At 43.4% G+C, this 25,528-nt stretch overlaps 1 protein-coding gene across 2 annotated transcripts in view; it reads right to left on the bottom strand.

Moving 5' to 3' along the window:
• The window catches only part of TMCO3 (transmembrane and coiled-coil domains 3), a 97,357-nt gene that overhangs the window by 5,129 nt on the left and 66,700 nt on the right, over nt 1–25,528 (bottom strand). The window contains exons 9-13 of one of the 2 annotated variants that reach the window (XM_074990847.1): nt 24,561–24,756; nt 19,007–19,157; nt 9,113–9,192; nt 8,317–8,466; nt 5,779–6,078 (exon numbers count right to left, since the gene is read on the bottom strand). In XM_074990847.1, coding sequence (XP_074846948.1) covers nt 6,049–6,078; nt 8,317–8,466; nt 9,113–9,192; nt 19,007–19,157; nt 24,561–24,756 — 607 coding nt within the window. In that variant the 3' untranslated portion in view covers nt 5,779–6,048. Of the gene's footprint in view, nt 1–5,778; nt 6,079–8,316; nt 8,467–9,112; nt 9,193–19,006; nt 19,158–24,560; nt 24,757–25,528 lie in introns of those variants that run through there. The other variant, XM_074990837.1, reaches the window with a different exon arrangement.

The raw sequence follows: 25,528 nt of genomic DNA, 5'->3' as shown, positions 1-25,528 counted from the left end.
CTGTACAAAGTGATTGTGACTGGGCCCCTCCCTGACAATTGATATAAAACACTGTCATGGTATTGTCTGTAAGGACTCAGACATCCTTGTCTTGGATGTACAGGAGAAAGTGCTTGGAAGCATTGAAGATGGCACGTCGCTCAAGAAGATTGATGTGTAGTCTCTGTTCATCCTTGGTCCATCAACCTTGAACATGATACTGCTGGCAAAGAGCCTCCCCAGATGAGTAGCAATGCATCTATTGTAATCTGGTAAACTGGTTGAGCATGGTGAAATGGGACCACTACCAGAATGTTTTGTGCTTGGGTTCCCCAGCATAGACTCGATTACCTTCTGGATGTATTGTCACCTGTCTGTGTATGTGGTGTCTGTAGAGGGCACATACTGATGCCAGCCAATGCTGAACGCAGCGAAAATGTAGCCAAACATTTGGGACAACATAAAGAGTGGCTGCCATGTGGCCAAGGAGGTGGATGCATGTAAGAACAGGAACCGTAGATCTGACAGTAAGTTGTGATATAAAGTCTCTTTACAATCTCATAGCATTGTGTAGAGAGATAAGCATGAGCAGTTGCGAAGTTGAGTCAAGCTCCTATGAAGTCAATACGTGTGGTAGGTTCCAGGACTGATTTGGCAATGTTGATGAGGATTGTTAGAGATTGTAGGAGCTGTCTTGTAGATTGTACCAGGGCTCTTGTGGAGTCCTGTGAAGGGCCTCAAAGGAGACAATCATTGAGACACAGGAACATGGTGATGCTTCCCATCTGCGGTGCACAGCCGCTGGTGCCAGAAGCTTAGTGAATACCCTGGGGACAGTTGAAAGCCTGACGGGGAGGACTATGTATTGATAAGGTTGTGATCCAAGGGCAAAGCGAAAGAAACGTCTGTGAGCGGGGTGAATGGTGATGTGGAAGCAAGCATCCTGAAGGTTGCAAACTAGTGTCCATCATCCAGTGGAGGGATTATAGAAGATAGTGTTGTCATTGTCAAATGCTGCTTGCAAATATATTTGTCCAACCGCCCTAGATCTAGGATGGGTCTCCAACCCTGTTTTCTTCTCTGTTAGGAAGCAGTGTGAATAAAATCCTTTCCCTTGATGTGGTTTCAGAACTTGTTCTACAGCTCCAATCTGCAAGTAGTGCTGTACCTTGAGAAACAGTAAGGTCTTGTGGGAAGGGTCTCTGAAGAGGCACAGGTAACAGAAGGATGTTGAAGGGATAGAGAGTAGAGGGATAGTATATCCCTGAGCAATGATATCTAAAACCCTTCTGTCTGTGGTTATTAGCGTCCACAGACATGGGCGGTGGTGGAACATTTGAGAATCCTGGTGCACTGGACAATGTAGGAGGTTCAATGAACCCTCAACCAAATTTTCAAACTTGCTGCTTGGAGGCAGGTGGTGCTGTTGAGTGATTATTTGGGGCTCTACACCTCTGATTTTGTGGTCTATTAATGTAGTTTTGATATGGCCTGTGAGACTGTCTAGGGAAATACTGATCTTTCAATCTGTGATATGGGGTGCATCTCCTTTTCCTGAATGGAGGAGTGAACATCTCCAAACTGCACAAAGTAGTGCATGTATCTTTGCCAGAGTGAAAAATCTCACCAGTATTTGCTGCAAAAAGTCTGATTTTATCAAATGGTAAAACCTCCACCTTCGCCTGGAGATCTTTTGGAATGCCTGCTGGTTGCAGCCATGATGATGTTCTCATGACTACGACTATAGCTCTGTCTGCTGTATCAGCTGCATCTAATGCCATTTGCAAGGCTGTTTTAGATGTCATATAACCATCCTGAAGTATGGGTTTTAGGATAGGTCATCTTCAGGGAGACACTGAATCAGATGAGTAATTTTTGAATAGTTACCAAAATCATGATTAGCTAGGAGTGCTGTGTAATTTGCTATAAGTAATAGGAGTGTGGTAGATGAGTACAGCTTTTTCCCAAACAATTCTACATGCTTGTGCTCCTTATTGGGAAGATTGTTTTTTATACTGTAGTGTTTTTGCCCTGTGATTGGCTGCATCTATCATGAGCAAATTAGGCTGTGCATTTTGAAATAGGAAATCCGTGCCCTTTGCAGGAATGAAATACCTTCTATCAGCCTGCTTGTTTGTAGGGGTAGTTGTGGCTGGATCCTGCCAGATTTCATCTGCTGCCTCCATAATAGCTTCATCAAGTGGTAAAGCCCCACTAACACAAGCACAAGATTTTTTAAATGTTTGTATTGTTTCTCTGGCATTTCTGATAGCATGATCTCTTGGCTACTAGCCACCCTCTTAAAGAGCTCTTGAAATTGTTTTTGGTTGTCAGGAGAAGGATGTTCCATGGGGTTGATTGCTTTGGATTGGCAGATAGAAGATTTAACCATGGGTGAATCCAGAAGCGGCTGGAACTCAAAATCATCTGAAATGTGAGTATCATGTGTATATGTCTCTTTGTTGTAGCGGGCAGAGACTGATACAATAGGAGATGGCTCGCGCTGTGTCAGTACAGGAGATATTCTAGAGCAGTCACGAACAGGATCGCAGCAATGACAAGATGACCAATGAGGTCTGGATCTGAAATAATGGACTCCTGAGGGTGTTCTCTGTAGTAGAGCTGATGATAATCAGGGTCGTGATGAGAAACGTAGGTTGCACCTGGTGATGAACGTGGCAAGAAGAGAATGCTCTCTTGTTCATTCTATGTGTTATCCCTAGTGCATACAGGAGAATGAGATTGGTAGGTATCCATGTAACAAGGACGAGGTACTTGGTGAAACCTTGATCCCCTTTAGCAAGAATGATGATTGCCTCCTTCACGTTGATAGTGAGGTATAGGGAATGATGAACAATAAGTAGGTGCCAGTGATTTAATGGTGGAGATGGGGCTGTAGTCCTGTGAAACCACTCAATTTGATTTTGTTCTGCTTTCCTTGGTACCACATGGTGTCCTGGTGAGGTATGAAGCTGCTGTCATTGATCTCCCAGTGCCAAGACACAACGTGGCACTGTGCGCTGCTCTGGCACCGGGAACAGTGCTTGTGGGGTCACTGTCACTTGAGCATTCAGCACCACTGCTACTGGTGCTGGTGACAAAGGCAGCACACCCGTGTGTGGTGCTATCGCAGGACTGTGGGTGGGAGTCGGTGCCGCTCTATGCGGACACAGCTTTTATGTGGGAGCCCAAGGAAGCTTTAGGCTTTTGAATGCCTGATGTGCCTGGCTTCTCACCCGTGCTCACCCTTGGTAGCAGCGAGTGAGATGGGGGAGACTTGGATTTTGCTTTTGTTCTTGCAGAGGAGGAAGTGGAGTCCCTGTAAGAAGGGATTTTCTCCACAATATCTTGATCCTCCTATGAATCCCAATACTACTTTCAGGGTTGACTTGAAGCTTGATTATCAAAGGCATTTCCTTGAGGCAGGTTTGTTAGGTTATGATGAACCTGTTTTATGCTTGGGAAAATGTTTGTATCTCCCACCCATTTTCCAGATGGCCTTTTTCAGGAAAATTGCCCATGACAATAGTAACACTGTAGTGTGTCACTGATTTATTTTTTTAAAGAAATTCCATTGCTATCAATCATCAACAACCGTGAGCTCAGTGCCCGCTGATGTCCGATGCCTCCCTCATGATTTCCTTCCATCTTTCCCTGTTCAGTGCACACTGGCTTAATTTCTGTAGACTAGCTCCATACCAATCTACTGTATCATCTACCCATTGTCTGTGGGGTCTGCCTCTCCTATTTGAACCTCCCTTATGCTGAATACCAGGGTCTTGATTTTTCGTTCATCGTTCGTTCTGAAGATATGCTCGAATAGCTGTAACTTCCATCATATAACCTTCTGCAGCAGGTTCTCTTTCAGCCGTGTCTTCCTATATAATTCCTTGTTGGTGACCTTCTGCAGCCATCCTATTCTAAGGATCTTTCTGTAACAACTTTCTTCGAATGCCGGTATCCTTCTCTTCAAGGGGCAATGCAGTTCAAGAAAGATGTGGAAAAACTGGAGAGGGTCCAGAAAAGAGCGACAAGAATGGGTCTAGAAAATGTGACCTATGAAGGAAAGGCTGAAAGAATTGGGCTTGTTTAGTTTGGAAAAGAGAAGATTGAGGGGTGACATGATAGTGGTTTTTAGGTATCTAAAAGGGTGTCATAAGGAGGAGGGAGAAAACTTGTTCTTTTTGGCCTCTGAGGATAGAACAAGAAGCAATGGACTTAAACTGCAGCAAGGGAGGTTTAGGTTGGACAATAGGGCAAACGTTCCTAACAGTCAGGGTGGTCAAACAGTGGAATAAATTGCCAAGGGAGGTTGTGGAATCTCCATCGCTGGAGATATTTAAGAACAGGTTAGATAAATGTCTATCCGGGGTGGTTTAGACAGTACTTGGTCCTGCCATTGGGGCAGGGGGCTGGACTTGGATGGCCTCTCGAGGTCCCTTCCAGTCCTAGTATTCTGTGATGGCTCCAGAGCGTTGTCAAAGAGAAACATTTTTAAACATAGCTCCCCGTCCTTCCTGACTCGAGCTGTAAGGCTCTTTCATTGAAAGCACTCCTGCAGTACATGTGCCTCTCCGAGACAGCGTATACACTCAGAGTGGCCATCTGAGGGAGGCATGGGATTGCAGCATACAGAGCATTTCTTGAATCCCAGTCAAGCAGGCATAATGAAACAGAGGATTCATTGTTCAGTTTCTTCTTCTTTTTATATCTATATCGATATAGATATCGATATATAAAGTAAATTGAGTCTCAATGAACTATGTACAGTACAGATAACACTAATGACTAAGGAAGAAAACCGCAGCTAAGACTTTTTTTTTTTTTTAGTGTTCAAATAAGTTAAATAAGAAATTCATGAAGAAAACACTAACTCTAAACCTAAATCTTTCTATTCTATAGGGCTGAGGACAGAGAGGAGTCGAGCTTCGTCCGTAGCTTAGGGTGGCAACGAAGAAACTGAGGAGAGAGAGCAGGGCTGTGCACAATCCCTAATAGTGCACAGGGATTGCACATGCACAGCCCCACTGAGTGCCACTTGGAAAAATCTACGTGCTGTGGTGCTGGGCGAGCCAACACCAACCATGGAGCACCCAATGGGACAGCACTCAAAGAAGAATATTGGGTATAATTGCATGAAGAAAGGTTTAGATTGAACATTGGGAAAACTTCCTAATGATCAGGGTAGTGAAGTATTGGAACAAACTTGTTAGGGATGTTGTGGACTCTCCATCATTATGAACAGGTTAAACCTGGGGTCTGCAACCTGTGGCTCTTTAAGGAATTCTTTGTGGCTCCCAACGCTGTAATTGCAAAGTAAAAAACAAAAACAAAAAAACTGATTATTTTCAAGAAATGGTGAATGTCTAAAAGCCCAAAAGTGAACAATTCATATGTAAAAAACAAGGAATGTGTGATCTCAAAATGTTGGATAACTCTCTCTTTGATATGTGCAGTGCATTGTGGGATGATACTGCATCTGTGTTTTGATCATATTGCTAATAAAGTCTTGATTTTGAACAGGAAAAGGAAGCTTGTGGCAATCCTGCTGTGAAGGGCAACATGCATTTTAAGAAAGAAATCTGAAATTAAACATGAAATAAAATTGGCACAATTAAAGTGGGGTTGGAATGGCTCAAAAAAAAGAGGAAAATCAAAGATGAAAGTAGAATTTCAAACCAAATGGACCCAATCCTTTGCATTTATATTGAGTTTGGCTGGGCTTCCTTTATGTCTCATTTGCAGTGAGAAACTTGCAACAACAAAAAATGCAGCCTCGAAAGAATATGTTAAAAGTTTGTGAACATCCTGCAGAAAACATGTACCACACTACAAATCATTGTGTATGCATTGTTCTTAAAAGAGGGATTACAAAAAAGTATGGACATGCATTGTGGCTCTTGAATTATTGCTTTTTTTACTGAATTCAAAAAAATGCCTCCTCTTGTATTTTGGTTGTTGACCCCTGAGTTAAACAAACACTTGTCAGGAATGGTCTAGTTTCTACTTAGTACTTGCTTGAGTCCTGGGGATTGGCCTAGGTGATGTATTGAGGTCTCTCCCAGAGTCCTAGACTTTTACGATTCTATGTAAAATTATCTAGAGAACAAATAAAGGAAAGGTGTCATAATACTGCATCTCAGAGCACATAAAAATAAGCAACGAGAACTCCTTGCAGACACAAGCGGGTTCCAAACTTTTACTGTGATCTCTGCTGGAACAGCCTACAACTACTGTACAAAGGTTGGCTGTGAATGTGGTGTAGCTAGGAGGGCTTTGGCTTCTTTGACCATGGGATGCTGATCCAGGAAAGACCGCTATACAATGATGGGTCCACCTATTGAGGAAGGTGAAGAAAGTATTTCAGGCTGACTAACCTAGTGAGAAGGTTATTAAACTAGGTTTGATGGAGACAGGTGACCAAAGCCCACAGCTAAGTGAAAAGCAGAGATCTTGGAGACAGTCAGAAACTGGGGCAGGGGGGCATGGTCTGTAATAGGGATAAAGACAAAACAAGGCAGAAGTTGCCTGGGGGTGGGTAGGAGGAATCAAATTAGTACCTTAGCTGTATGTATACAAATTCAAGACATATAGGATATGGTTACACTGATGCGAACCGATGGCAGCAGTATGCAAATGACTGCTCATTTGCATATTTGCTTACTGGCCAAATGTGGTTCTGCTGGCAAACTCCCCCACCCCACCTTTGTCATCAGCCTCTTATGCCTGGAAAAAATCACGCATAAGAATGATTCTGAATGATCTAAATATCAAAAAGGATTCCTATGAAAATGGATAATAGGTCACACAGGATGAATATAAACAAATGAGACACGTATGTAGGGGCAAAATTAGAAAGGCCAAGAAACAAAATGAGCTCAATCTAGCTAGAGACATAAAGAGAAACAAGAAAACATTCTACAGATGTGTTAGAAACAAGAGGATGACCAAGGAAAGGGCAAGTCTATTGCTCAACGAAGAGAAAAGAACAATAACTGAAAATGGGGAAATAGCAGAGAAGCTTAACAATTTCGTTTTGGTTTTCACCAAGAAGGTTGGTGGTGATTGGATGCCAACAATAGGGAATACTAGAGAAAAGGAGATAGGTTTAGAATCCAAAATACAAAAAGAACAAATTAAAAATTCTGGAATGCATTAACAGACGTTATAAACAAGACACAAGAAGTAATTCTGCTCTACTCTGCACTGATTACGCCTCAGCTGGAGTATTGTGTCTAGTTTTGCACACCACATTTCAGGAAAGATGTGGAGAAACTGGAGACAGTCGAGAGAAGCGCAACAACAGAGCTACTATATTTGAACATTCAAAAGAGAGGATAGCCCTCAGAGGGAATATCTGTATCAGTATTGACCAACTCACGTGTTTATATACACTATAACACATTAATAGAACAGGAGTTGGCAGATACTGATACAGATACACACCCACTCAGGGGTGTCCTCTTTTTTGAAAGTTCTAATATGGTAACCCTAAGCAATAAAAATGATCAAAGGTCTAAAAAACATGACCTATGAGGGAAGACTGAAAAAACTGGGGTTCTTTAGTTTGGAAAACAGAAGACTAAGAGAGGACACGATAAAGCTTTCAAGTACCTAAAAGGGCGTTACAAGGAGGACAGAGAAAAATTATTCTTCTTAACCTATAATAATGGGACAACAGGCAATGGGCTTAAATTGAAGCATGGGAGATTTAGGACAGACATTTAAAAAAAAACAACCCTTCCTAACAGTCAGGGTGGTTAGGCACTTATGGAAAAGCTATTAATTTCTGCTTAAAAAGATTTAAGCCAACAGATATGTTAAGTCAGGATTAAAGTATGCTGACAGATATGTTTGTGAAGTCTCACATCTACACACTCCGTAGCTGTAAACCAAAGTACTTTCCAATAATTATCAGATACCTATATACCAATGTTAAAGAAGAAGGTCCTCAATCTTTGCTTTTATAATTTGGATATCATCAGAAATTCTCCAAGTAAAAAATCTTCTAGTTGTCTCTATAGAATTCAGATATTTTATATGCTAAACTTAAACAAGTTACACAAAAGGGAAAGCCACATTTTAAAAATATGGAAGCCCAACATGAAATTGTATGAATGATAAATAAACTATTTAGTAAAGTTTTTTTTATGAAGAGACCTGAATATATAAAATAGTTTTGTGATTTATGCAGGCCTACCTCATTTAGTTAACACATATAAGATGATATCAAAAGAATACTAATTTAGGTTATCTGATTCAGACACAATATAGTAAACAAAACCTAATAAACTTATCAGGTACTAAAAAGGAACTGTATATCTATAAACAGCTCACCTCTCGAGAAATGATCCCTGCTCTGCGTGCTCTACTTCCCAGAACAAAAGAAAACTCGCTGACTTGTGCTAGCCCTGCTGAGACAATCCATTTGATATACTGGCTGCTCTTTGGCAGAATCAGAGAAAGGACAAGCACTGCCAAAACAAACTTAAAAAAAAGGTTTGATTTTAGATGCATGGTAGATAAAACAGCATGCTCTCTAATCAATTAAATAACATTGTTCTAGGCATTCTATCACCATACATTTACCAGCCCAATGGTCTCCTGAACCAACAATTACTGTGCATTTAAACAAGTAAATCAGATTGTTCACTCGGAGCTATCCTTCATACAGTTTAAAGGCAGTATTTACTATAGTGAAAAGATTTGATAGTGCTGGCAGATATCCAGAAGAATCTACAGAAATAGATGACAGTTTAAATTTAAGAGCCCCCTTTAATGTTAAAAAGATCCCATTCAACACTGGGAGCCTCACACCAAAAAACTCACAATAAAGACAAAATTACAGACTATATAGCAAAAACTGACATTAACTACATTCTTCAGTAATAACACTTTATATATTTCCCTGGCTTACAGGGGGGTTGTGGGGATACACACATTAAATATTGTCAAGGGCTTTGAGATCAACTGATAAAAAGCATAAGGTATTAATTATTATTATTATTATTTATTATTATAATACACAAAGACAATTCTGTATTTAAACTCTTCTGATTAAATATTATGTAGGTTATATTGCATGTAGCACTTAACATACTTATATTATCAAGAGATAAAGAAAAAAAGATACCTTCATTATGACCACTGATAATGTAAGAAATAGCAAGACTGTGAGTTCATATATTACAAAGGTAGGAAAAACATGAAGCCCTGTAAAAATATAAAAAATGGGTGACAAATATTACTACTTTACAATATCATTTTCCAATATTAGTGAATTTAACACCAGAAACATTTACAAGTACATTTCTAAACAAATATAGAATGATGAAATCTTAACTGGATTTTCTTTATAATGGCTTTTCTTAAATACACTTATGGAAATCACTAGATTGCCACATTACAGGATAATTGCGATTTGCTTTGGTTTGGTAAGTTTCTTCTAGGAGAAATGCTACAATAAGAAAAGATTTCTTACCTTGGAAAGTAACTAGAGTTTTTCAAATATTTGTCCCTTTGAGCGTTCCACTTTAGGTACACATGTACCCTAAGCCCCTCTGATCAAAGATTTTTGGTAGGTGATAGCAATGCTTGCCTGTTTAGTCTCTGTTTATCGATACTCCTGCCAAGGGTATATAATAGCGCTGTGGTGGACACATTACACTTCATTCCTCGTTAGTCCCATGTAAACAAGATTCTGAAGCTGGGAAGGAGGGCATGTAGTGGAGCATCCATATGAACAACATCTTCAAGAACGCCAGGTAAAGTGGTATGGCTATGGTCTGAAGAAGTGGGTCTGTCCCACGAAAGCTCACCTTATAAATTATTTTGTTAGTCTTAAAAGTGCTACTTGACTGCTTTTTTGTTTTGATAGTGTACAGACTAGCACAGCTTTCTCTCTGTTACTAGGTAAAGTACAGAGTAACCTACCTCTCTCTTTTTAGGTAATGGCCTCACAGGTGCTCCATGTCAGGTCCCTCCTAAGCAATACTCCTCAAAAGGAGGTGTGTGTTTTTGGAGCAGGGTCTAAGACTGTCTGAAAGGCAGCATCTGCCTGAGATGCATGCAGAAGTATCTTACTTTGAGCAAGTGTAGCTAGAGCTCATGTGGCAACTTTCCAAATTTCTACAATAGGTACTTTTATTTTTTAGTAGGGAGTACGAAGTGGACTAAGACCTGGTACAATGGGCAATAGGCCTAAGAAGGCATTGGATGTTAGCAGCTTTGCAGGAAGAGAATTCAACTAGAAACCCATTTGAAAGGTCTTTGATTGAACACAGACATCCCTTTAATTCTGCCGGTGAAAGGGACCAAAAATATCTAGGACACATGAAAGGAGCTAGTCCTGCCAAATAAAAAACTACCCTTCCTGTCAGCCAAGATGTGAAGAGCAGCTTCCTCCCTAAACCAGTGAAATTGAGGATGAAAGACCGATACATTCATATGAAAATCCAACATCACCTGTGCTAAGAACCAAAGATGGGGTCAGAGAGATACCTTTGCCTTAAAGAAAACTCTTTAAGGAAGAATTAGTCATCAACTCTGCTGTTCTATGCACCCCGTGAGAGCAGTGCTCAAAGCCAACAGGAAAGCTCTAGGAAGTGGCCAGTGGCTCAAAGAGAGGTTTCAACTGACTGTTAAGGATCAAATTCAAACCCCATGCTTGGGTGGGGTCCCTGACCTGCGGGAACATATTAGATAACACCTTCAGAAACTCTGACTTTGCAGGGTAAGATAACACCAAGCACGCTTCTACAGGAGAATGAAACCTTCTGATAGCCATAAGCTGAATGTTAACAGAACTCAGAGAGAAGCTAGGGTTCTTTAAACTGAGAAATTTCTCTAGAATCTCCAACAGAGAGAGGTGACATGAAACAGTTGTGGCATATCCCATGGTAAAATCTCTTACATTTCTGCAGATAAGCTTTCTAGTTGTTTCTTTTCTGGTATTTAACAGTACCTATGAACCTTTATAGGTCAGAAGAGTTCTATTCCCAAAAAATTAACTAAGTACCCAAGTTTTGATTCATAAAATGTTCAGGTCGCAATGAATATTTCTCAAGTACTGAGTGAGAAGAGCTGGTGTTAACAGAAGACTCATAGCAGGGTGAGATCACAGACAAATGTGGAAACCATGCTTCGCACAAGGGCTGTAACTTTGTCTTTGTTTTGCTTGATCTTGTGTAGGTATCTGAGGATGAGAGGTGTTGGAAATCAGGCCTAGAACAAGTTCTTTGACCAGGACACATGAAAGGCATCTCCCAAGTAATGACACTAGACCTCCTGTTCACAAAACTCTCTCTTAGTGGGGACAAAAATGTCTATTTCTGAAAAATGCCAGGGGGAAAATAAAACTGTTTTAGTATGGAGTTACCGAGTTCCCAGTAGAGATCTGGACAGAAGCATCTGCTTAGATAGCTATGGTATTCTGGAGGCCAGGTAGGTTAACAATGGAAATAAGCGTTGGCCTAGACAGAAGTTCCATGGTTTTATTGCTTCTGCACAAAGGGAAGGGGATTTTACTTTATGTAATATATACTGGCCCCACTGTCCATCATTCTGACAGACTCACTTGATCATATGAAGGAAGTATTGGAAGGCACCTCAGAGAGCCCTGAGAGCCTGAAGGTTATCAGAAAGTATAGATTCTTGGGAGACTCACCCGCCTTGAAAAACATGCTCTTAAAGAGGGGTTCCCTATCCTAGAAGGGATGCATCAAAAGCAACAGTGATGATGTAGGTGGATGAGTGAGGGGGAAGTTTGCTAGGGTCCTTCTATCAATCAAGGAAGACTAGTACATGATGAGGAATGCAGAGTAACTTGCTCAATCTGTGTTTGTTGGACATGCCTGGAAGCAGCAGATTTGTAACTGGCATGTGATAGGGGAGAGTTGCATGCTGCAATGGGGACGAGGAGCTGCAGAAAAGTCCTGGCAGGACCCCTCTGTACTTGCATAATCTGTTTTGTTAGGACAGCAAATCTGACTTTGGTAGTTAAGATCTAGGTTTGTAGCATCCAGAATGGCACACATGAATTCTATTTGCTGAACTGTATTAAAAATGAAGATCTGGCATGTTGAACAGTCAAAGCTTTCTCAATGGTGACTTGAACCTTTGTGTAAGAACATCCTTCACGTAACCAAGTCGTCATGCTAGGGGAAGGCAACTATTACCCATTAACGAAGTTTGGGGCATCTACCACCATGACCTTTGTAAGTACCTTCAGGGCATTACGGAGCCTGAAAGGGTGAACTCTAAATTTAAAGTGCACTTCACTTACAACATATGAGAAGAAAAGTATGAGTCTCATAGATTGACAGTTGCAAACCAGTGCCCTGGATTTAGAAATGGTATAATAGCTGCAGTATCACCATCCTGACTTTCTGCTCTTTGATGAAGGCATTTAACATCCTGAGATCTAGACTGCTCTCTATCCACCCTTTTTTTTGCGGGGGGGAACCAAAAAGTATTTGGAATAGAATCCTTTCCTTTTGTGCTTTGAGGGATCTAGTTTCACAGCTCCTACATGTGGAAGAGTCAAAAGAGACAAAAAAGAGTCAGAGACTTGTAAGATCGCTACTGAAAGCGTGAGGGCATGGACTTGAAATGAATGGAGCAGCCTCATGTTATAATCTCCGAAACATACCTATTAAAAATAATCTTCTCCCATGAGGTGAGAAAATAAGAATGATGATCTCCAAAAGGTAATCTCTGAGTAGGATGATGGAATACCACATTGGGGTGGGGGGGGAGGGGAGGCAGGGAACAATGTTCATTTTCTCTCAAAGTATCAAAATGTATGCTTGCTAATGAAGATGGCTGAGTTGCTGCTGTCAAAGTAGCCAAAGATTTTCTTTTTTTAAGTTCAAGTCTGAGGGTCTGTATAAGGAGGAAATTGGAACACATGAGATTTTTGAGCCCCTTGTGACTTCGTGACTTACTGAGTCTTCTCTTGCTTGTAGGTGTACAGAATTTAAGTGAACAAAGGGTAGCCCTTGATTCTTTATAAGGCTTTACCTGAGCCCCATCAACGGGAAACCCTTCCACTATATTACTTCTTTGGAATTCCTGAGGACTGCAACCATGAGACTCACTACATGACAACAGCTGTGGGACAGAATGAGCTGCTGTATCAGCTACGTTGAGGGAAACTTGCAAAGAAGTTATCAGTAGAAGCAGGCTTCAGTGAAGATGTCCTTAAACCATCATCAGAGAAGGATAAAGGAGTTCAATAAAGGAGTTAAACTTGTTATACTTAATGTGGTTGTACTTAGCAAGGAGCACCCAATATGAGTGAATGAGGAAGGCAACCCAGTGACAGATGATGTGGATAAAGCTGAAGTATTCAATTTTATTTTATTTGTTTATCTTTGTCTTTACAGACAAGGTCAGCTCCCACAGTGCTGCACTGGACAACACAATATGGCTGCATCTAAACTACAGTTCTGTTTCGAAAGAATGTCTTTCGAAAGAGAACACTGAAAGATGCTCTTTCGAAACAGAGCATCCACACACACCAGCGGGGATTAAAGGTTCGGTCCCTTCTTTCAAAAGGCCCCTAGCACAATTTCGAAAGAGAGTGTCCACACATGCCAGCCCGCTCTTTTGAAAGAGCAGGGGCAGGAAGTACTATGGGCAGGGTCACTTGGCGGACGAGCCCTTCTGGGGCCGCCATCCACCATCCTCTTAAAGGACACCCTCCCCCCCACCCCGGACCTCAGCCTGCACATGCCGACGGACAGCAACCCTGTCCCCAGGTAGAGCGAGAGAGAGAGGCATCAGAGGTGGCATCCCGGTCCCCCATGGACCCTGAGCAGCGCTCCCCCTCCATTGCAGCCGTGACCAGTGTCCTGGCCACAGTTCTGGCCGCTGTGCTGCAGTGGCTCCGGGTGGCCACCACGGTAGCCACCCTCCTGGACGCCATCCTCAGGGTGCAACATATGCAGCCGGTCCCCCGGGTCATCAGCCGCCTGTGGAGCTTCCCCACAAGCAGCAACTGATGGGACCGGCTCGTGCTGGAGGACTGGGGTGACGACTGGTGGCTACAGAACTTCAGGATGACCAAGGGGACATTCCTGGAGCTGTGCCACTGGCTCCCCCCAGTCCTTCAGCACCAGGACACACACCTGAGGATGGCGCTCCCCCTGCACAAAAGGGTGGCCATTGCCCTATGGAAGTTACCGATCTGTCAGCCACCAGTTCAACGTGGGCAAAGCCACTGTTGGGGCCATCCTCATTGAGATAAGCCATGCCCAGCTCACACCTAGACTGGTTGCGGGGGGAGGGAGGCAGCCTGGTGATGGGCACCATTGGGAGAAGGGCGGGCACCCAGGGCCAAGGGCAGGGATGGGGACGGGGACGGGCACAGGCGGGCAAGCCGTACCCAACCCCATGCTCATGAGTGCGCCCCCCTATGCCCTGCAGGTTATCCAGGCAATCAACAAGGTGCTCCTGAGGCAGCTGGTGTGCATTGGGGACCTGGACGATGCCATACGGGGATTCCAGGATCTGGGCTTCCCCAACTGCTTTGAGGCCCTCCTGGAGCACAGCCGCGGGGCCTACGTCAATCACAAGGGCTACCACTCAGTGGTCCTGCAGGCCCTGGTCGACGCCAATGGCCGGTTCCAGGACATCTATGTGGGCTGGTCCAGCCACGCCCACGACGCAAGGGTCTTCCGGAACTCAGGGCTGGGATGTAGTATGGCTGAGGGGACCTTCATCCCCCCGTGGGCGCTCCCCATCTGGGACGCGATGATGCTGCCCTGCATTGTGGCAGATGCGGCCTACCCCCTGCAGGCCTGGCTGATGCAGCCACACACTGGGCACACCCAGCCAAGCCAGGACCTTTTCAATGAGCAGCTGAACCGCACCTGGAACACCACTGAGCGGGCGTTCAGCTGCCTCAAGGGGCATCTTAGATGCCTCTACACCAGGCTCGGAGTTGGGCCTCCCCAGTGTCCTGGAGGTGGTCGGGGTATGCTGCACTCTCCATAACCTGGTGGAGGCAAAACGCAAGCCCTATATTCAGAGGTGGGCTGCCGAGGTAGGGTGCAAGTACGAACAGCCCCCTGCGGCCCCATGCCAGCAGGACGGGGTGTGTGTTAGGGAGGCCCTGCGCCTTTAAGGAGCCAGCTGGCGGTCGGCCCGGCTGGGGAGGCCGTCTCTGGCTTGGCGGCCTCAAGGCTCACCTCTCCCTCCAGGCAAGGCAGCAGGCAGCCTGCAAGTAATCCAGATGGCCCAGCCCTTGCAACAGGGCGGGGTGACAGGTAAGGCTGCAAGGTTTGGGGGAAAAACTCAGCCCTCAGTTCAGGGCGGGGCAGCAGTTACAAGGTTGGGGGAAAAGAACCCAGCCCTCAGTTCAGGGAGGAGCAGTTACAAGGTTTGGCTCTTCCCTACACGGGGTTGGCTTTACTCCAGCGAGGGTTTACCCCGCCAGGGAGGGGGTAGGGGGTCGCAGGCCCTCCCACTCCACTGCGACCCGGCCCAGGGCCCTGTGGATCGCTTACACCTGCCTGTGGCGGTGGGGATCCAGGCTGCAACACACCGCCATGGGTTCCGGTGAAGCGCTTCCCGGGCCGCTTCCTACCTCCACCTCCATCTGGGTAGGGTCCCAGTCAGCCTGGTCAGCAGATCCCAGTGGGTAGGTCCCCTCCAAGTCGTCTGCCTTCAGGGGCTCCGGCCAGTCTGACATCTCTACGTCATTGGGGTAGTCTGGCGGTGGCAGCATGGTGGGTCCAAGGACATCGGGGGCTGCTGCACTGCAGGGGTCCGGTGGAACTCCGGGGTCAGCCGCTCCCGGGGCCTCTGCGTGGCTAGGCCCAGGCCGTCTGTTTGGGCCTGGCAGGCCCTCTGGGGAGGGGGCTCTCCACCGGCATGAGGGCCCTGGTAGATCTGGGAAGTCCGGGTAGGTCCCCTGGGGCATCCGTATCGGTAGCTGCCCCGGCTGGTCTGGGCAGCTGGGAGGTAGCTCCCGCCGACAGGCTGGGCGGTGGTGGGCTCTCTGCCCTGGCGCCCAGGAGTCCAAGCAGGAGCTCCCTCCCAGCATGGCAGCCCAACAGTTAATGAGCCCCGAGCTCCTCCCCTGGCCCTTCTGGCTTCAGGCCCTGCCCTCTGAGGGGCGGGGCACTGGTGTTCCAGCTCAGGGCCCACCCTCCAGGGCCTCTGAGCAGCCTCCTCCACCTCTGAATCTACAGAGGGCCACAGCGGCTCGCTACAGGGAGGATCTGGGGAACTACAGACTGGTCAGCCTCACCTCAGTCCCTGGAAAAATCATGGCGCAAACCCTCAAGGAACCCCTTTTGAAGTAGTTGGAGGAGAGGATGTTGATCAGGAACAGTCAACATGGATTCACCAAGTCATGCTCAATGTTCCCACTAATATTTTCCGTCCTTGGGCAGAATAAATTTTGTCATGTGCATAAAGGCATGAAAAAATGCTACTAGATGCTAATCAGCTGGGCGGCACCTGAATCTCTGCTGGGCAGCCACCAGAGTGCACAGTTTATAGGGAACAGAGGTCATTCCTCATCAATCTAAATGCCTTCTGTGATGAGATAGCTGGCTCGGGGGATGTGGGGAAAGTGGTGAATATGATATACTTAAGTTTTGCAAAGCTTTTGATACAATCTCCCTGTGACAGCATTCTTGCCAACAAGTTGGAGAAGTATAGCTTGGAAGTTTGGACTATGAAGTGGATAAATGGCTGGCTAGATCATCAGGCTCAGCAACTAATGATCAATGGCTCAATGTCTCGCCGGCAGCCAGTATCAAGTGGAGTGCACCAGAGGACTGTCCTGGTGCTGGTTTTATTCAACATATTCACTAATGATTTACATGAAGGGATCAACTGTACCCTCAGCAAATTTACAGATGACACTAAGCTAGAAAGATAGGGGGATAGGCTGGAGAGTAGGGATAGGGTCCAGAGTGACCTGGACAAATTGGAGGACTGGGCCAAAATAAATCTGAGGAGGTTCAACCAGGACAAGTGCAGAGTCCTGAACTTAGGACAGAAAAAATTCATGTACTGCTACAGGCAGTACTGTGATCAACTGGCTAAGCAGCAATTTTGCAGAAAAGGACCTGGGGATTACAGCAGACAAGAAGCTGGATATGGGTCAACAGTGTGCCCTTGGTGCCAATAAAGCTAATGGCATATTGGGCTGCAATAGTAAGAGCGTTGTCAAGAGATCAAGGGAAGTGACTATTCCCCTCTATTCAGCACCAGTGAGGCCACATCTGGAAAACTGTATCCAGTCTTGGGCTGACTACTAGAGAAAGGATGAGGACAAATTGGAGAACCCAGGGGAGGTCAACAAACATAAGATGTGCGGCCCAGTCCCCTAATGAGAACAGACTGAGGGAATTAGTTTTATTTTAATTGGCAGTAAAGAAAGGGGGCAGGGATTTGTTAGCAACCTTCAATTACCTGAAGGGGGTTCCAGAAAGGATGGAACCAGGCTGGCAGATGACAGAACATGAAGCAATGGTCTCAATTTGCAGTGTGGGAGGTCTAGGTTGGATATTAGCAAAAACTATTTCACTAGGCAGGTGGTGGAATGTGTTGCCCAGGGAGGTGACGGACTGTCCGTCCTTAATGTTTTTGTAAAGCAAGACTCGACAAAGTCCTGGCTAGAATGATTTAGTTGGGGTTGGTCCTGCTTTGAGCAGAAGGCTGGACTTGATGACCTCCTGGAGTTTCTTCCAACCCTAATCTTCTCTGAGTCTATGATAATTATCAATTCTGAGCTGCACACTGGCAGATAAATAGCTCTTGCAGCCAAAGTAGTCCAAATGATTTAGATCATTCCCGTGTGTGGTGGGAGTGTGTGTATAATTTTGAATGACATCTGTTGCATTCATTCAGCGCATCCACAGCCAAAGATTTGGGGGCTGGATGTATGTGGAAAAATGCTCATCTCTAGGAGTAATGTAGTATTTTCCTATCTATCCCTCTGAGAAGTTGGTGGTAGAGTGGCAGAGATTTGCCAAACTGTTTTTGTGGACTCCAGCAAAGCCTCATTTATGGGCAAGGTTACGTGAATCTGTGATGAGGAAGCATACCCAATTGTCTCTACTGGAACTCTTTGACTTCTTCCAAGGGAATGGGGAGACTGCTGAAGACTACTAATCAGATCCCGAAAGTGTCTGAAATTATCTGTGGGGGTATGTGTGAGAAATAAATGCCTCATCAGAGGAGGACAAAGAAATATTTATGTAAGGGTTAACCTCAGAAGCTTTCTTCTTGTTCTTCAAACAATTCTTCCTATGGTTGGGACTGAAATGGAGGGGAGGAAGGAACAGAAAAGCACCCTGTCTGGCACCGAATTCGGGAGCCAGATGCCCTAGAGAACTACTGCTGACAGACAGCCCACATATTCCAAAATGACCATTGAAGGGGGCAATAAGGGAAGGTGGAGATGCATCCAAGCTTGGTCATACCAAGGAGGATATGGCACATCTCGAAGCTGTGTCTTCAAATCCTCTGTTGGTTTTAAAGTTCAGTTGAGAACTTTTAGCTATGAATATCCAACCCAGTCCCTTGCACATACCAAGGAGTTTTATTCTAGCCTGCCAAATTCCCCCTTCTCCCCCACCAAAAACATATTCTCTTTTAATAATTGCCTACTAGACAATCTGACTGATCGGAATAAATTACTTTTAGTACAACAACAAATATCCAAGGCAGGGAATAAACACAGAAGAGTAACGTGGCTTTTTTTTAAAACTGTTTCAACTGAAAGCAATTTAGCTCTGTGCAGAAAAGAGCTCCTATTCAACTGAGATATTTAACAATTATTCAAGAATTTGAACTTTTTAAATGCCAGCAAGAGACCAGAGTTAACTTTACAGATTTAATTTAAACATCCATAAAATATCTCAATAATGTATTTAAAAATAAAACATTAGCAAGTTCATGTACTTCATATAGTCACAAAATAAGATGCCCATAAACCTTCCCACATACACTTCAGCACAGACTTGCATTCTGACACTTTTAACAAAGTTTCTAAAAAAAAAGTTACCTATAGATGCAAAGAAAATGATGGCAAGAAAGTCACGTATTGGTTCAATACAGGACATAGTCTCTTCAGTAACCATGTGACCCTGAGACGAGATCAGTGCTCCAGCTAGGAAGCATCCCAATTCCATTGAAACATCCAATTGCTCTGTGATCTGATAAAGGAGAATGGAAAGTTTATTGCTATTCTCTGGCAGTTGCAAATCATTATGATAGTTTAGTTAGAGATTACAAAAACACAGCTTTCAAGGTTTAATATATTACTGCCTCTCAATACAACTTCACAATGAACAGAAGTTACAAGATTTATTTCAACGTATTATTTTGTAGTAATGTATTTACTATGGTACTCTAGAATAATAAATGAGACAACTTTTAGAAACATAACATACATTTTCTACTCCACACTTTAAGACTTCCTGTATCATGCCCCAAGGATAACATCTAATCTCACTGATTCCTGCTGATTTCAACAGAGATAGGATTTCACTTAGCTAAACAAATTAAAACCAGTAAACATCCTGCCAGCTATTAAACCAGGATAAATGCTCTGAATTCATAATCTGGGATGAGACTATGGCCTTGACTAAACAAACAGATTTAAACGGGTCCTTAAATTCCATTGTTAATGAGATTTAAGAACATGATTAAGTGCTTTGTGGAATAGGAATGAATTTAAGCATGTACACATAGGTGCTTTGCTGAAGTGGAATCTAATAACAAACTGGAAAGATGTTACATTGCCCTTCTGTTACTGCTTGGAACAAATATATATGATAAAAGTCCATCTTAAACCCACAAAAACAAGGAAATTGCATTTTGCGAAATGAAAACTTTCTGAGCATTCAGATAGTGAACAGCATTTTTATCCTACATAAAAGTATTTGAAATAAAATTTCTATAAAGGGTATTTAAAATCCTACAACTGAAGGCGGGATCTTACTGAAAATAATATCATACATATTGAGGGAATAGATTAAACTGACAATTTCCATCCTAGTTTAGATTAAGTAATAACATATTACATTGCACATTTATGCCTTGGATGGTGTTGCAGGATAAAGTAAGAAAACCTAAGCCTAAACGTTTATAATCACTGGAGGAAAGCAATAATTCCTGAGACATGCATTGCCTAGACTGGCTTATTTACGATGAACTAGAATCTACAAATTAAATTTAAAAAAAAAAAAGAGAACTGGGTATTTGTCAGTATTAATGAATGCCTGCTGATTAAACAACTCCATTTATGCCCAGAATTTTGAAGCTTTTCCAAAATATTTAATCATATGGATTAGTCTATCAAACAGTATAGCTATTTACTGGTAATCAAACTAAAAAGAGACAGTTATGGTAGATTTAGGCTGCTATACCATATCTGGATACCCCATATTTTAAAAATTAAACTTAATTCTATTTTCACAATATGTACTGATCTTACCAGCAACAGAAGGGTTGGGGACCAGGGGCCAGGCCCCGCTTCTATAACTAGCAAATTTGATTATCTGGCATCTCCCATTCCCCAGATAATAAAGCTTATACTGTAACAAAGTATGAGCAAGACATACTATCTACAGCTGCTTCTACACTTTGAGATAAGTTCAAATTTAATTCAGTTAGCTTGATTTTACGACATGACTGTGTCCACTGTAAAGACCATTAGCTCAACTTTGGGTGCAATAATCTCGAGATTACAAAATCGCAGTTACCTGACAGGTATAGCGTCACGCTCGAATTGAGAAATTCGATTAAAGGCCAGTGTGGAAGCACCATGTCTTAAAATCGAATTTATTAGCTCCAGAGGTGTCCCGTATGTAACCCACAATGCCCCTTGCACTGCTATGCTCTGGCTGCTGCTCTCCAGTAAGAAGAAGAGCCTGATTTTCCAAGTGGGAATAGCGAACCTTTAGCTGTGAGCTCATGTTAGCTTATGACAGCCTGAGAAATGTCTCTCTTTCTATGCTATTAGCAGGATGAGTGCATCTGCCCGTTCAAATAGCCCCTGCAGGGAGTTCGTGGCTCTGTCTGTACACTTGCTATTTTTTTCTGTGCTGCCTGGTGCCTGCCCCTACCCCACCATACCATGTGTCAACAAGGCTGTGCTGGGTGTTGCGCTTGCATAATACCCTGAGAAACTGCTTCTCAGCGGTTACATTTGTGTGTGAACCTCCCCCACAGGTGCCACACAGTCTGAGTCTTTCCCGTGCTCAGCCACTTCACGTGGGTAGCCCCCAACCCAACCCAATAAAAGGATGTGCCTGCCATTCGGTGCTGGCAATGGTGCCGGTCACGCGGAAAAGACAGAGCTTTGCTGTCATTGTGGGAAAGTCTCCCCCAGCTTTGCTGCTGCTGCCGTGGGGAAGAAACAGCTCAACTGGTCTTCCAGTGACTCCCCGCCCCTTGGCCCATACCTGGGCTTGCTGCTGCTGCCGGCGAAAAGTCTCCCCCAGAGGCTAAGGGCCTCGTTGCTGACAGAGGAGAATGCCTCAAATGGCCATCCAGCAACAACCACCCCCCCACCCACTTGGCCCATACCTGGGCTTGCTGCTGCTGGGGAAAAACTAACAATTCTTTTTTCTGCAATGATGGGAGGTGGGACGGATGGCCAGCTGCAAATACAGTCACCGAACCCATGTTGTCAATATAGTGTAGGGGGAAACCAAAAATTCTTTCCTCCTACATTCTTCTCAAACTAACATTCCAGGCTCTGCATTATTTTTAGGGATCACGTGTTGGCAATGACAGGAGGTGGGATGGATGGCCCGTTGAGAATACAGTTGCAGTAACGTGTGGGGAAACCAGAAATTCTTTCTTGTAATTTTGAGTGTCTTCTGCATTATTTCTAATGGATCGACATATTTTCAGGGATCCGGAGGGGAATGATGAAAATGCAATGGGCGAAGATGATGTCAAGACCAGCGACCATATCTAGAATGCTACAGGGATGAGGGAACTGTGTGATAGCTTCCCACACAATGCACTACTGCAACAGTCAATGTTAGCCAATGTGTTTGTGGCAGCCATGACTCATCTTTGTGGGGAGCAAGGTGTGAAGTGAGGATGGTCAAAATCAAACTTATGAATTCCAAAATTAGAAAATCGATATAAATAAATTTGAATTTATCTCATAATGTAGACACAGCCTTAATGTCTGATTTTGTAAGCTAGTAGCTTTTAAGCGAGATGAAATTTGGGATAAACAAGACAAACCAGACACCTGAAAAAATAGAGTAGTTTGGAAAGTTTGACAACCATTGCCCTGGATTGAAAGGAGGATTATAAAAGCCTCAACCCCACACAATATTTACTATCTGTTTCATCCAGAGAAGTCCAACAGTATTATTATACACATACAGTAACTAATAATGCAGAAAATAAATACAAGACAAATGGGATTTAACCAGATCACAACTTAGTTAAATACTACATCTGGGATCTATCCAATAACTTATCCAGGCCAGGTCATCCTTGCTTTCTAATCCATAGCACCTGATTGAGAGCTTCTGTCTGTACCCCTAGCCCATTTGTTCAGCTAGACCAACATGGCTAAACAAATTCCTGGCTTTAATAATTTCAGGTATGTCTAAATCAAATGTAACACTGAAGAGCTGTTAGAAAGATGACAATGGATAAAGAAAGCAAAAACTAATGGGAAGAGGAAGTGATTTTTATTGAGCCTATTTACATCTGCATTTTAATGATAATTTAATACCTATGTAAGTAAATATATGAAATGAAAGCTCTTTCTTAATCCCTTTATTTAAGGCCTTGAGAAAGTTCCCAAACAACACCGTCGTTCAAGAAGTCCGATAGAAAAAAAGAGATTAAGATCTGACAATCCTAATATTTACAATCCAATTGATGCTTCCTGTTCTCCCTCTGAAAAAGGCAATTATTCCCTTCCACATCTTATTTGGTAAAGTAATGTCATAGGCAAAGTTAAGGTCATCTCATTTGTGTCTGCTAACTCATTTTGTACCAATTGGCAGAAATTATGACTGATTGTTAATTGAAACCTACAAGAAACTGTGAATAAGGTGTTTCTTTTCTTACTTCTATGACATAACAATCTGCTCTGCTTGTTTTGAAAAGGATTGGAATCTCAAGCAACATTTTTCTAAATTACGCAGAAGTCTATGCATTGTGAAATGTTCTCCTGTTAACCTCTTCCAGGATCTAAATTATAAAAATTAAAAGGTGTACTCCTCTTGGCAAAAACAGGCATGCATTACCTAAGTTTTCTCTCCAGGTATGTTTGCACTGGTGTGTACAATAGACAATGTACACCCAGCAAGCAGAGTAAATGAGGCATGGTTAGATGAACAGAATACCCGGTCTGGATCTCTACATAACCAAGCAACACCTGCCACCTCGACACTGGTATATTTGGCAGTGTAGTTGTAATCCTGACTGACTCTGGTTATAGGCAGGCAGGATCGAAACTGGGACCTCTGAAGCTTAGTGCATGAACCCCTACTACATGAGCTAAAAGCCACTTGGCTCTCAGCTTGGACTGTAGCAGACTTGTTGATCTCTAAGTGGTCTCAGGGCCACATGATAGGACAGACTACCAACACCCAGGAAGTATGTGGATTCCATAGTGTCCTGCTGCCTCCACCCTGATGGAGCCTTTCCACACTGTAAGGCAGGCTCTGGTAGTAGAGAGCTTGCAGAAACCTTCACTGCCACATGCCAATACACACCCAGGCCTACTGAGAGTAGGGGTAAAGGGAGCAGTGTTGCCCTGGGGCCTAGCAATTCTAAGGGGCCTGGAGCTCCAGCTGCCACCAGAGTAGCAGTGGCCAGAGCTCTGGGCCCCTTTGAAATATCATAGGGTGCTGTGCCGTTGGTCTGTACATGGCTGGTGAGGGGAGGGAGACCCCAGGGCTCACTGCCCTAAGCCCCACCCTTTCCACCCTTGGCCCTTTTCAGGGGGCAGGTAGATGGGCCCTCCTCCCACTTTTTCCTCAGGCCCATGGCTGCCGTCAGACACACCCTGGCTTCCACTGTGGCATGTAGCTACATGTATCCTACAAAGCACTGCAAATGTAGACAAAATCTTAATTACAAGACTTTCCTCAGGATGCACCTGCATCCTTCTATGCACATTTTGCTGAACTTAATTGTTTTCATTAGTCAATCTCGGCCCTGCTTCTGCTCCCAATAAATGTGTGAGTGCCAACATTTTGCTTTTAAACTTTCAGAAAATTGGGGCACACAATGAGAACTAACAGTCTTTTAGTTGCACCACACTATAGTACAATTTACACAAACAGTTTTACTTCAAAATTATTTGTTGAAGTTGAATCTGATTTTATGTAGGTTACATAAAATTAAAGTTATTACCCTCTACTCCTAATCAATTACTACTTATCACATTGCAGTAGAACTGGAAAATGCTAGATGTTTTGATCCTCCATGCATTTGAGTTTTGGTTTTAAAGTATCAAATACAGGAGAGTAGAAATATGCAATAAATGTTAAATGTGTCAATTTATTTGGTAGAGATGTCATATTAAACTGTACAAACACATATAAAATCTTATTATTTTAAAAGATTACCGTTAACATAAGAAAGATGAAAGCAGATATTCCTAAAACGAGGATTTCTTTATTGCCTTTACTTTCCACATGTAACTTGCGATAATATGGTCCTACGAGATATGTCTTTATAACAAGACATATAAGAAAAACAGCAGCCAAAGAAAAGAGAATTTGGCCAATCAGTATCAGTATTCTCAGTATTTCCATGACAATGCTAGGAAAGAAAAAAAAGAAAGTATGTTATTTTGCCAGTTCTCTTGCTTTTAAAGCATTTCCTCCATGTGAAAAATTTAATGGCAAAGACTTTTAAGAAAGCGTTGCTAGTTAGCTTCCCAAATTCATACTTCAGCACTCTAATACACTTCCTAATTATCAAAAACACAGAGCACTCAGTAATTCCTGCTGAAGTCTAGAATCTACTGTCTTTATGATTCAACACAGCACGTATTGGCTGAGGTTCAGGGCATAGCACCTGGCTCAATGATTTACTCATATTTCAACTAGGGATATTAAAGAGCGAATAATCTGGTTACCAAATACTCACCAAAATTTCGGTCAACTACTCTGTTAACTCTCCCCTCATTCCTACCACTCTGCATTTAAAAGGCTGAGCTGGCACACAGGCTGACTCAACTTCTGTCCCTGTCATGGGGATCAGGCTCTTTCTGATGCAATGCAATGCAGAGCAGCAGGGAAGGGAGGAAGGGCCCGATCCCCACAACACGTACAGATGCTGAGCCAACCTGTGTGCAGCTCAGCCTTTTAAATGCAGGGAGGCAGTGGGAGAAACAGCCTGATCCAGGTACAAGCAGGGACAGAGGTTAAACCAGCCACTCTCTATTTACTTGGGGGGAAGGGGTCTGTGCATAACCAGTAGCTGAGTACTCTAGTAAATACCTGATTTCAACAGGATGATTATGGATATGAACAGATGGAAAGCATTTAATTTTATGACAAAAATAACCTTTTTCCATCATTTGTTTGTA

The sequence above is a fragment of the Carettochelys insculpta genome, chromosome 1 (assembly GCF_033958435.1).
Source record: "Carettochelys insculpta isolate YL-2023 chromosome 1, ASM3395843v1, whole genome shotgun sequence".
Taxonomy (NCBI): domain Eukaryota; kingdom Metazoa; phylum Chordata; order Testudines; family Carettochelyidae; genus Carettochelys; species Carettochelys insculpta.
The sequence above is the reverse complement of the archived record's forward strand: the minus strand, read 5'-3'. Positions and strand labels throughout refer to the sequence as shown.